Here is a 14,107-nt window from a genome sequence, read left to right as displayed (position 1 = left end):
GAGAAGTCAAGGATGACTCTAAATCTTTTGCAAGGACAACTGGATAGATGTTGTTGACATTAACTCAGCTAGGGAATACCAGGAAGGAATCTGCCTATCTTTTAAGTGTTTCTGGAATACGTGGTGCTATAGTGCAGCTGGATTGCCTTGTGACTACACTATTCCTAATTACTCTGGCTGCTAAATGGTTAATGGTTAACCCATGTAAAGTACTGTGTTTGGGATTAAGTAAAGACTCAATAAATATTGCCTGGTATTTAACTACACTTTAAAACATGGTTTAACATCTAAGTAAATTATTTTGTAAAATATCCAGAACCACCAGAGCAAAAATACAGATAGTCATGAGAAAATAATACAATTTTTTTTCTTGACTTAGTGACTTGCCATTTTTCTAGGTAAAGAAAGTATGTTCCAAAAAAGAAAAAGAATGTTCAAGTATATAAATACACAAGAGAAACTCAATTTAAATGCATGGCTCTCTGATCTTTTCTTTCAGAATAACTGAAATGACAATTAGACATTTAAGAGACAGAGATTAAAATAGAGAATCTCTGGGAAATGTTGCTGGCGGGAGGATACATAACCTTAATAAATCAGAAAATCTTTCAATCTTACTGTTTTTCGCCCCGTGCTGTATAATTTAGTACCATGAAAATAAAGAGAATGTGTGTCTTATAAGAGGGTAACTAGCACAGGATGTGCAGGTCCCACAGTTGCCCATTGATTATTTTAATGAACTTTTAAAATTAAAATTTACATACAACAAAGTACAACTTCAAAAAGTTCCATGAGATTTGATGGATACTTTGTGTAATCACTGTCACAATTAAGATAAACAATATTGCCCAGGCTTGGTGGCAAGTTTGTAATTCCAACAGCTCAGGAGGCTGAGGCAGGAAGATCTCAAGTTCAAAGCCAGACTCAGCAACTTACTAAGGCCCTAAGCAACTTAGTGAGACCCTTCCTCAAAATAAAAAATAAAAGAGGCTGGGGACGTGGCCCCCCTGGGTTCAATTCCTGGTTCCAAGAACTAATAATAATAAACAATATTGCCATCATAGTAAATCTCCCTCCACCTCTTTTATATTGACTTTATATTGACTATTGTAAATGATAACTCAAAAGTCACTCATCTCTATCTAGCCAGGGAAAATCACACCTGTGCACCTGTGGTGATTCTCCTACTGGAGAGGAGGGACTTCTACCCCATAGTGACATTATTTGGTATATTTGGGGAAGGGGGAAGGTATTAGGGAAGTTTTTAAGAGTTTTATCTAATATTATTCTTTCCCCAAGTGCTCTCAAATAAAAATTGTTTCTATTTGTCTTTGGGTGGGACTTTTCTAACTGCATATTAAAGAAAGATAAATAAAATACTCTAAAATGTAGAAGATGGAGAAATGATAAGGACAAGAGAAAAAGGATGAGCATCTACCAGCCTGGGACCCAAATCTTGCCTCTAACATTTGCTAACTGCATGACCTTGGACAGGATTAGTTAACAAGACTGAGCCTCAGTTTCTCCATCTGTAAAGTGAACAGTGGCCTCAGGTACTGACTTCATGTATTAGTGCCTCTGCCTTCCTGATGACCTGTGTGCCTTGAGGGCAGCACCTGTCCCCACCCCACAGACCTGGCCCACTGAAGGGAGCTGATCTAGGTTGTGGAACCCCCCCCCCCCGCCCCCCGGTGTGGTTCTGAGGGTCTCCTAATTCTCTTGGCCTCACACCAAATTTGATTCCCTCAGAAAGATTCTTTCTAAAGATTCCATTTGTCTTCTGCCATTCTCTTTTCTCTTCAATACTCCTTTCTTCATTAATAGATAGAATTTTTACAGATATGGAAATGTAACCTAATTTTTTTTCTATTTTTATTCAATTTCTATTTAAGGTCTTTTTTCTGGTTTTGTTTTTTTTTTTTTTTTTGTGTGTGTGTGTGTGTGTGCTACCATTTGATGAGAACACAGAGGCATTCACCCTATCAAGGTCAAAATAATTTTACTAAAAGAGGAGCCACTGAACTACAAAAACTCCCCTTAAATTTTTCTCACAATTAATACTTCTAGTTTAGAAAAAAAAAAAATAACTAGCATGCCTTAATACCTTAGCTTATCTCTACTAATGTAATAGATCTAACTGGTGGCTAAATCTTGCCTCTCTTGGAATTATAGTGTGTTTCATTTTGTGCCTAAGTTCCTGATACCTTAGGCAAAGCTTTTAAACTATTTGGACATAAGCTCTCTCATTTACTCATCGGGAGATAAATTTCGGCATGAAACTACTTTACACAGAAGAAAAAGCATTGCAAATAAATAAAGCCTTGTGTGATTGGAAAAATCTAAGGGTTATAATTTTATTTGATATGTATATATATAACACTAAGAGTCTATCAATCATAATACACAGGTTGTGCATCCCTGGATTTATAGGATAGATTTATCCATGCATAAACTTCTTTGTGATCTTGGATTAGGTAAAGATTTCTTAGATCCAATATCAAAAGCACCATTCATAAAAGAAAAAAAAATGATGAAAATGCAAATTTAAGAATTTCTGGTCTTTAAACAGAAGACAAAATATCTTCTCTGTCATGAGAATAAAATATGAGCCATAGACTGGGAGAAAACATTTGCAAATCTCATATTTGATAAAGAGCATGAATCTAGAATGTATGATGAACTCCTAATACTAATTTTTTTTTTTTAAAAAAAGCAACCTCTAATAAAGAAATGGGCAAAAAAATTAAACATACACTTCCATAAAAAATCATACAGGTAGCAAACAAGCACAAAAAAATGATACTTTACATGATTCGTGAAATTCAAAGTAAAACCAGAATGAGCTATATGAATTAGAATATCTAAAAGCTTTAAAAACTGACCATACCAGTGTTGTAAAGTACATGTAGCAAGTGAATGGTAAAAATGTAGAACAGAAAATCACTGTAGAAAATAGTTAAGCACTTTCTTGAAATGTTAAACCACTACCTGACCTGGTCATTCTATTTCTAGACATTTACTCAAGAAAAAGAAAAGCATATGTCGATACAAAGAATTTGACACAAAAGTTCAAAGAAACCTTGTTATGGTGGTACCCAAACAATGGGAACAATTCAAATTTCTTTCAACAGGTCAATGGACAAATTATGGTACATACATAAAATAGACTTCTATTCAGCAATAAACAGGAATATCTACTGATACATGCAACTATGAAAATGAATCTCAAAACAGTTATGATGAAAGCAACCAGACCAAATAAAGTACATGAATATTGAAAATTCAAACTAATGCATGTGATTTGAAAACAGAACACTGTTTGCCGGGGAATGGAGGTGAGAAGGGAAACTGACAAGGAAGATTGTATATTTCTATGGGGGAATATTTCATTCAGCACTTTAATTAGAATTATCTTAAATCCATAGATCACTTGGATGATAACTGGTATCTTTAAAACATCGAGGGCTGGGGGTGTAGCTTAGTGGCAAACTGCTTGCCTAGCACGTGTAAGGTACTGGATTCGAGCCTCAACACCACATAAAAATAAATAAATAAACTGGGCACAGTGGTGTACACCTGTAATCCCAGCAGCTCTGGAAGCTGAGGCAGGAGGATCGGCAGTTCAAAGCCAGCCTCAGCAAAAGCGAGGCACTAAGCAACTCAGTGAGACTTGTCTCTAAATAAAAAACAAAATAGGGCTGGGGATGTGGCTCAGTGGTTGAGTGCCCCTGAGTTCAATTCCTGGTAGAATGAATGAATGAATGAATGAATGAATGAATAAAGGTATTGTATCCATCTACAACTAAAAATATTTTTTAAAAGACATTGAGTCTTTACCTCCATAAACACAATGTGTCCTCAATTTATTTAGATCTGCTTTGACTTTTCATTTTACTGTGTCATGTAAAATGAGAGGTGAGAATTGAACTTCAATTTAACGATATAGAGGTCACTGGTGTCCTCAACAATAACCATTTCTGTTGCTGGGGTGGAGGGGATGAGACTGTCAAAGCCTCAGTGGAATAACTTAACAGAAAATAGGAGAAGTGGAAATAAATGGAAGAATTTTGCTGAAAAGGGAAGAAATAAGATGATAATTACAGGGACAAGGAAAAGTCAATAAAAGATGTTTAAGCAGTGGTCTACTGGAGGGTTGCTGTGGTTTGGATATAGCTTGTGTCTCCCAAAAGTTCATGTGCTGGAAGCTCACAATTCACAGCCCAGCAATATTGAGTAGTGGTAGAAGCTTTAACAGGTGAGGAGCAGAGGAAGGTAATTAGGTCATGGGGTCCCACCCTTGGAAAACATTAATGGTCTGTCAGAGATTAGTTCCCACGAGAGTAGGTTGTTATAAAAAGAATAAAGCCTGGCTCCCTAATCTCTCTTGCTTCCTGTCTTGCCTGTGACCTGTCATGCTTCTCACCATGCTTGAGGCATTCAGAAGGTCTTGATCTGGGGTTGAACAAACGGAGTCACCAAATCTTCTAGCTTCCAAAACCATGAACCTAATGAATCTGTTTTCTTTATAAAGTTTCCAGCTTCTGATATTTTTTTTCTAGGAACACAAAACAGGCTAATATGTGGGTAAAAATAATAATATCCACTCTGGGAAAAATGAATTTTCACTCTTGCTGGGATATTATATACTAATAATAAAATAAAAGAAAGTGGTAGGGAGAAAACAACAATGAATTAATGTGAAATTCTGATTTAGAGGAACATGAATCAACTAAACTGACAATAGAATAGGATATCAAAGTTCAAATATTATTTTAGAATTCAGTAGCTCTTGCATCTAATATTGAACCCAAATTACTAGTTCAGTGAAAAAATAGTTTTAACATCAATTAAAGGACTGGTATTAATACTACATATAAAACGTGCATTTGTGTGTGTGTGTGTGTGTGTGTGTGTGTGTGTGTAACTTTTGTCATAGAAGCTTACAGTTTGTACACACTTGGAAGAAAATCAACTGACACATTTCATCAAGGAGGCTCATGAATAAGATGAGAGTGCTTAGGATAACAAACCACAATAACACAGTAATTTAAAATTGAAGAGGAGCTGCCCCCTGGGCTCTACCTAGAGGAAGTTATCAATGGAAACTTGGATAAAAGTAAAAAAGAAAAAGGCTTTTAAAGATTTGCATATGATTCTTATCATGCTGCCTCTGTTATGATCCTTAGAATTAAATATCTAGTCTTACTTATCTCTGAAGGGGCTGACTGATGAAACCATGAACCATGACAGGTTTCACCTTTCTGGTGCCCTGTGTGAGCTACTCTGAGGTTGGAGCATGTGTTGATTGGGCTATGACCCCTTCTCTGTCAATGCTTTTCTTTAGTGCCTTCCCACATTGACTCTGGATTTGGCAACAGTAGCAACTTTAACATAAACTTTAATCCTGTTCTCATATTTTCAGCTTCTCTTGGACCCTTAAAAGGAGAGAGATGCCTGGACTATTCTGCTGAGAAGATGTAGGAGACTTATATCAATCCACATGCCACACACCAGCTGACCTTCCTACAAGTATGAGTAATTCTAGCCAAGACCAGCAGAACCACCCAACCAACTTATAGAGCCATACAACCAATAAAGTTGTTTAAGCCACTTACATTTTGGGTCATTGTGCAGCAACAATTGCTGACGGAGTGGTCAAGCTGGTCAGACCATTGCTTGATTTGTTCTGCCTCTGAAATAACCTGGATGGGTTAGGGCCAATGACTGTAAGGAGTGTGGAAAATGGAAATTAAGACTGTGGTAGTAGTTTCTTTACAAATTAGCAAACATGATGATGTTTTTTGAACTGGATCCAAATCCCATAAGCTAAATCTGTTTACCTTAAGTTTATAATCTTCAAAATGCATGAGATAATATAGTTCATCTCTCCATAGAATAATATGTCCCTACCCCATCATATTCATTTTGTGTTCCTCCGGTGATGGCTAATGGAATGCACTCACACCTACTGCTTAAGGTCAAACCACAGAATGTTCTAATAGACTTGGATAAACAACTGAAGTCAGTATTTGCTGGCCTTCTGCTAGATGCCCTAATTAACAAATCTGAACGAGGGTTTCTTCCCAGCCAATGAATTGTCTTCAAAAACAGCTTTCTCTTTGTATGGAAATTCTCCATTAAAGACAAACAAAAACACTTTTTTTAAGTCCCCAGTGCTTCCTTTGCAATATTCAGAGCTGCCCTGATTAAATGTACTCAAATGGCAACTGTTTCCAAAATGATGACTTCTACCTTGATCCTTAAAAAAAAAAAAAAAGGGGGGCAATCCCAAGGCACTTTGTCAAATTATGTTAACATGTAGTAAAAACTTTAAGGGCTAGGGGGTGTAGCTCAGTGGTACAGTGCTTGCTGATTATGCACAAGGTCCCATGTTTGATCCTCAGCATTACAAAAAAAATTCTAAAGACATTCCTACCTTTCCTTAAAAATTCATAATTTTCAACGTCAAACCAAGCATATGAATTATACCACATTCATATATTCTGAGAACTTCTTGCAAATCTTGCTACTTAAAGTGTGGTCCATGGACCAGTAGCATCACTAGTGAAGAGTATGCATTGAAGCAAAATCCACAAGAGGTTATTTTTCACTCTTATTATTACATTATAATTATTTTCACTTGTATTTCACTTCATCTAAAAGATGAACTCTTTATATTTATCTGTAACGAGGAGACCATAGTGGCAGGGTTCCCTGTTATTTTCAGCAGCTGGCAGCCAGTCATAACAGGGGCAGGGAGGCGGGGAGGGGGTGCTTTGAGAAGTATTGATCTTCCCATGTACATACACACAGAAGCTGAATGAGACATTTCTAGACATTGACTTACATTTGCTGTTATGAACCATGACCCTTTATTTCTTTGTGCTGTTCCAACTGCCCTCTTTCATAATCCTGCTAGGTATCAGTCATAGCTCTAATAACATTTTACCCAACATTTACATGCCCCCCCGCCAAGACCAGACAGCATATATTTTGTGAACAGGAACTGAATCTTCAACTTTTTAAAGACTATGCTTGGTAAAGTGTAGGTGTACCCTCCTCTTAATACATGAAAAGAATAACTTGGGTCACTGATTAAGTAACCAATTCACTAAACTTCAAATACATGCAAAAATCTTATCTACTTTGTTTTCACAGCCAAGTCAATTTGTTTCTCCAATAGTCCACTTCTGTAAATTAGACTTTATTTAGTTCATATGATAGAAAATATTCATACAAAATGATTCCTGAAGTGGACCTTTCTTTCTACTAACAGTTCTATCTTTGAATTCCTAGTGATGCCTATAGTTTCTGGTACATAAAACACAGTAAAATATTTGACTGAATGAGTGACTTTTAAATTACCATGAGGCTATAAGCATGTTACAAGTAATGGGGGGAAAAAAAAACTCCAATGCAAAACATTTTAATAGGTTGTCAAATATACACAGTTATTAGGATTATCTAAATATCACTTATAAAAATTGGTATATCACATTAGATGATTCTATAAAACAAAAACACAAATCACACATTGACAATAACCCCTGCAGTCCAAGAATAACCCCCATCAATAGTACAAATTACAAACACACTAAAAAAAAAGAAAAAAAAAAAAAAAACTAAAGACATTACTTAGACATTTAAACCAAAGTTACTGTGACTAAGTACATTCATTCATCAAGTACAAGAAATTTAGCATTGCTGCTTATAGTCACTAATAACACAATTTTAGGTGCAATTTCACATGCTTTCATAAATCTTCCAGTACAGTTCCCATAGTAAAGTGTAAAGTGTCTGTGTGCACTCCATTTTCATTTATATGCAGGTGTATCATACATCATACTTAAGATTATTTCACTTTATAATTACACTGTTTATATTTTAGGTGAACACCAGGCCAAAATTTAACCCCAATGATGACATTAAAAACAAAACAATTCTTGAAAGTACATGCCAATTTGTTTAATTGCATGAGTACCTTTTCCTCTTACTAGAATCCATCAAATTAAGCAATAAGAATTTAAAACATTAACAAAAAATGATGATGACTCTACTTTTCCTGAAATACTAACAATTTTCCTGAACTATTTAAAATTTCAATAAAATCACTGAGTCAAAACGTTAATTTCATATTTTAATTTTTTTTTTTGGTAGTACTGGGGATTGAACTCAGGAGTGCTCTACCACTGAGCTACATATCCCCAGACTTTTTATTTTCTTTTAATTTTTTGAGATAGGGTCTCCCTATATTGCCTGGGGGTGGCCTTAAATTCATAATCCACAGCCTCCAAAGTCTCTGGGACTATAGCATGAGCCACTACAACCCCCTACTGCCAAATTTTAAATACCAGTGATTTAAGATTGAGGCCTAAAATTACTTGTACTAAACTGTAAAATACAATTTTAAAATGTGCAGTTAATGTGCTTATGAATATGTAATGGAATGTTTTTCTCACAGTAATGTTATGTTAAACACTACTCTAAATGGACAGTCTAAGTAAACGTACCTTTACCACCAAGAATATTGAAAAATTAAGGCTTTTTTACACTATCAATAGCTACTACCAAAACTCAAGAGTCAAATGAAGTTTACAAAGCTGCAAAATACCTAAACTTTGTAATGGTTAGTTGCCTCACCTTAATTCAGTACTTATTAATCGTTACACAAACTCAAATGCTAGTTATCTTTAAATGCATTTTTCTCTATATCTCTATTTAAACTGAGTTCCTAACCCACTTGGCCTAGACAGGATGCTTAAAATAGTTAGGGCCTTGTCTGATTAGTTCACACTGTATACTAGGAGTAGGGATTACAAATGCTTGGCACACATTATTCATCCGATACATCCAATGTTTTTGAATAATCTAAGAAGCCTGGCCTCCAAAGGAAACTGTATTTGTTTCCCAAAATATTAATGAGTAATTACTACATCTTCAGATAATCAAACTGACAATTTTTTAAGAAGAAATTGATGCCTCCTGGGCTATTAAAGACATTATAAGATACAATAGAAAGGAAAACTGAAGCTACAAATATATCAAATCAAGGTTAAAGGCACTGGATACGGAATAAAATTACAAAGCACTGTAAACAATTTTTAAAGCAAATCAAGTTTAAATGTCAGCTCTAAGATAAAATGGTACTAAAAAGATGACAATGCTTTAAAATAGTGGACATGATTTCTGTAATTTCATGTTAAATTATTTCATTGTTCTAGTTTGTTTATCCTATAATATTCCAATATCCTTAAAAAATAAAATTAAAAATGTGTTTCCAGGTTCCTGAAGCAAGAAAACTACAACTCAAAGAACTATGGAAATTAATTCCTTTTCAAATATTATAATTTGGTAGAGACTTTACAGACATGATAAGAATATCTTGGAAATCATAAATACTAAATTATACTTAATCCAAAATTCTTTAAAAGTTCTAATTCAGTAGAACAGTCTTGAGGCCCACAGTAGCAAATTGTAGTGTAAAGAGGCATAATAAGTACAATCTTTCCAGACACATAAAACAAAGAATCATGAATACCAATTTGAAATACCACAAGCTCCATGTTAGAGCCATTTAATATACACATTTTCATAATTATTTCTTGAAAAACTATTTAGATAAAATATGTATCATTTATCGTGGATTTTAATTTATTTCAATCTATGCAACTTCCATCCATATTAAAATATCAATTAATGTAAATACTTTATTATAAAACTATTTTACAATTTAAATTTCATTTGAGAAATGTATTCACATCCACAATTTCTTAAAAGTCTTTTATATGAGTGCATTTCATAAGAAATACACTAACATTATTATTTATGTTTCCTAGGGGAGAAAAAATTAATAATCCTATTAATCCAAACCATATCATTAATTTGCTTATTTCTTAAACATTTACATGTTCAAACATGTTTGCTGAATAGTGATCATTCATCCCCACAGTGGCATACTTCCGCATAATCTTAAAACAGGACTAGATAATAGTCACATGTAGATTACAGAAACAGATACTTATTCTGTTACATACAAGCTTACTTATAAAGTAATAACATAAAATGATCATTGGGTAACAGTGATAAAAAAATGTAAACAAAAAGAATTAAATGTTAATCCCTTCCCTGAAAAACAAAGATAAAAGCACTTCTTGTTTTATTAAAACAAAACATGATCTATTTTATCAGAAAGGCAAGACATTGACTTTACAAAACTCTATTTCCAAATACAGATAAAGAAAATCTAGAACAGCTGATTCAGACTTTATTGAACTAAAATGTGCAAATAATCTGATAATACTTAAATTTATTAAATTTAATGTACATAGGCTGACACAATCCCATACAAAAATCCTCTGAAGATTCAACATAGTGTTCATTTATATGAGCTTAACACTATCTAACTAACAACAACAACAACAAAAGTCCATATTGAAGAAAAAAACGAGTAAAACTAAAAAAGTTTCTTATTAATTAAGACTTGAATTTCATTCCCACAAAAACGTATGGCCAATACCCACTTGGAAATACAGAAAAACATTACATCCCAAGGAAAAATATTTTACACTAATTCTAAATAAAAATAACAAAATGCATATAAAGTTATGCCAGTTTAAAAGATTTGCTAAGTATAGTATTCATAGAAATTTATCTGGTGACTTTGTTAGAACTCAGATATTTGCAAAGTACCCTCAGTGAGAGTTGGGAAGCTAAGAAACAAAATTTCCTCCATACCACATAAAAATGGCACTTGGATTTAAAAGTTTAAATTGTGATTCTGAGGTAAAAAGAGGAGGAAAAGATCTTAAATCATAACTTCAAAATGTGTTCCAGGAATATGGTAAAACTGCTCAACTACTTAGATATATTACTAGTGAATCAAAGTGCTTTGAAAGCATTAACATCAAATTATTTTCAAATTTAATTTTAAAGTCTTACAAGTTTTCAATGAAAATTACCTAGTTATTTTTTAAAAGGTGGTGTGTGTGTAAAACAAAGGTAATATTTACAAATCTGTTTTTGCCTCTGCCCCCAATTAGTTTCTCTTTTGATATGATCTAAAGCTGTTACGAATAATAGTGAAACAGAAGCACAGATTTAGATATGTGCCAAACCCTATACAATGTACTAATTTACACACAGTATTTTTAAAAACACTTACATGATCAGATGCTGTTTTTCACTGCTTAACCAAATTCTGAGAAACACTATATTTAGCAACAAACGTTTATACCACTGCTTAACTAAGTGGGACCACAAATACATGAATTTTAAAAGCAAAACACTCTAAAATATTGTTTAGAGGAAAAATAAAATTTCAATCATTCACCTTTTTGAAGCCTCTGTTTGAGAAAAAGTATTATATGTATACCTACATATATCATGTAATGTCTTCTCACATTGTAGTAAATATAGATTCCATTTTTGCCACAAAAGAACTTGCAATAAAAGAATTTTAAAGAAAAAATTTTGTTTCTTGCAAATAATTTCTCTCTTCTGACCCTGGTAAAAATCATCAGTGCCTTTAATTTCAAGATATTTGTTGTTGTTGTTGTTGTCGTCCATTTCTGTTGTGTATTTCACAAAGTATAATATTTTGTATTACATAGATAAATGGAAATTAAATGGAAAACCTGCTTTTGGAATGCAATAATTCTAAATCATTTCACTAAGAAGCACCTTTTGATATGCTGGTCTGAACTTTTAATATAAAACCTAAATGGTACTTATTTCTGAAGTAGAATTTTCTCCAGTTTTAATAACTTCATACATAGCAATACTAAGGATATCAACCTGTGCTTTCTAGATTTTGAAGGTGTTCTAATTATGTCATAGGTTAGATATGGCTCATTTTCAAGGTTGGGTGGACAGATTTCATGATACATTGGCTACAGAAAGCTAAATAAACTCTTACTGAATAATGGTTTGCATTTTGCTTGAGCCAAATAGATGTTCAGGCCATGTACCACCACATTCCCTGCTTAACATTCCTGTTTCTTTATTCTTCATAGTTTTCTAATGAACAAATTAGTATTCCTGAGTAAGATTATAAAAAAGTTAACCTTTCTACCAAAAGTATAAAGACAAATAAAATGTTGACTCACAATACAAAGTTTTTACACAGCATTACAGGTGCAGAGATAATGACTGCTGCTCTTTATGATGATTTGTCCACCACTTAAAAAGACTGCAGCAAAAGATTCAATTGTCTAAAATACTTCGAAGTACAGTAATTAAATGCTTTAGACCATAAACATATCCCTCATCTATTGTGTTGCTAGGAAACACATGAGCAAAATCTATCATTCGCACTTCTACTTCCGCAATCTCTTGGCAACCAGTGGGAAGATGGTAAAAAACTTTTTCCAGTTGGGAAAGTACATTTCCATTTAAATGTTCCTGTGACATGCTTTTCCACCCATTGTCTTGCTCCATATTTTCAACTTTCAATGAAGTCTGACTGTGATGTTTTTTTGAATACATTTTTCTGTGACGAGCATACATCTTGGATAAGCTTTTGCCTACTGAAGCCTCTATTTTTCCATTTGCTGTGGAACTTAACACATGAAAGTTATTGTTGTACTCCAGTAACTCTGTGTCTGACAATTGCCCTTTGGACAAAAACTTTCCTGCCAAAGTTCTGTCACTTGATTTTGTAGTGGTTGGCTGAGATGAACCTTCATAAACAAATAGTAATGAACTTGCATAAAAGCTAAGCTGTTTCTGGCTTTCAAACCACTGCAGAATTTTCTCAATCTTCTGAATACTGGCAGCAATAGCATCTTTTCTTAGACAGAACCCATTATGAAAAAACTTGGAGACTCCTATAAAACAATACATTAGGATTAGAATCAATGTATAAAATAGTTATCATTTGGAAAGTGGATTCATAGTAGATAAAATTCTTCAGTATTTTCCCCACCATCCTTACAGTTACTTCGCTAAACTTGGAATTCTAGGAATTCCAGTTAGACATTGAAACCTTAGATCTCAATTTTTGGTGATGAACTCATATAAGAAAACATTTAAATGACACAAATGTAAAGTGAAATACTCCACTCAAACAAAAGAAAAAAGAAAAATAAATTTATGACAGGTAGACTGGAAGTTTAGTTCTCTGTTTTCTCTGAAGAAATGCCATTCCAAAATTTGCTACTGTGAGGAATTTTATGGAAAAAAATACCTGTTTGTCAGAATCACATTTAAGAGTTAATCTAAATCCTAGAGTCAAATTATAACCATTTTTAATGATGTCAATGGCTTGTTACCAAATACCAAATCATAATTCTACTAATTTTTATTTTTCCTCAATACTGATTAGTCTTTTCACAAGAGTTAAAACTTGCTTTTGGGACTAGCACTTCTCCAGGATGACTGTTAAGTAAAACAGAAACTTTTAAATGTTTTAAATAACCCGTGTCATTAGGCATCTCTTAAAACTATGTCTTAAAATTTTGTCATACTTAGGAATTTATGGGTATGTACAATTTTATTTCTGCTTTTAAATAACTTGTTCTTTTACCTTGGAACAATAACTGTTAAGAAATATATTCAGATAGGACCAAACTGTATCCCAGAAAAATATTCTTTAAAAAGTCAATCTGAATATTATCTGGCTATTGGTTAAGTATACCAAAGGAAGCATTAACTGTCAGGCTCACACTGTGGATGTTTATTTTCTATACATAACATAAAAATTTTCCACAAACTCGTGCTACACATAAACTGGTCCTTATCTTAGTAGAGCTAAGAATGAACGTTTCAGAGATATAGGATATCCTTGTTTTTGTGATATTTTGACCACAAATATTTTAGAAGTATATATTGACACTATTTAAAAGTTTTATAGCTCAACTACACACTGGAAGTTTCAAAAAAGCATTATACACAGCATGTATCTTAAAAGTCTCTTACGTAACAAGCAATTTTGATATACTATGTCTCATAGTCTTTACTTAAAAAATGATTTTAAAGATAACCTTTAGTTTCAGTGTGAGCTAGATAGCTGATTCACAAATGTTCAATATTTTTTTAAAAAAGCATAGGGCTAGTTTAAATCTATAGTGTCCCCTGCCTATGTGTGAAGGTTTGGTCTTACTGGGAGGTG

At 33.4% G+C, this 14,107-nt stretch overlaps 1 protein-coding gene across 2 annotated transcripts in view; it reads right to left on the bottom strand.

Annotated features, from left to right (window-relative positions):
• Positions 1-8,135: 8,135 nt before the first annotated feature.
• Ipmk (inositol polyphosphate multikinase) overlaps positions 8,136-14,107 on the bottom strand; it is a 50,406-nt gene continuing 44,434 nt past the window's right edge. For both annotated transcript variants that reach the window (XM_027931309.2, XM_071611243.1), the window contains exon 6: positions 8,136-12,824. In XM_027931309.2, coding sequence (XP_027787110.1) covers positions 12,202-12,824 — 623 coding nt within the window. In that variant the 3' untranslated portion in view covers positions 8,136-12,201. The remainder of the gene's footprint in view (positions 12,825-14,107) is intronic.

The sequence above is a fragment of the Marmota flaviventris genome, chromosome 4 (assembly GCF_047511675.1).
Source record: "Marmota flaviventris isolate mMarFla1 chromosome 4, mMarFla1.hap1, whole genome shotgun sequence".
NCBI classification, from domain to species: Eukaryota; Metazoa; Chordata; class Mammalia; order Rodentia; family Sciuridae; genus Marmota; species Marmota flaviventris.
The sequence above is the reverse complement of the archived record's forward strand: the minus strand, read 5'-3'. Positions and strand labels throughout refer to the sequence as shown.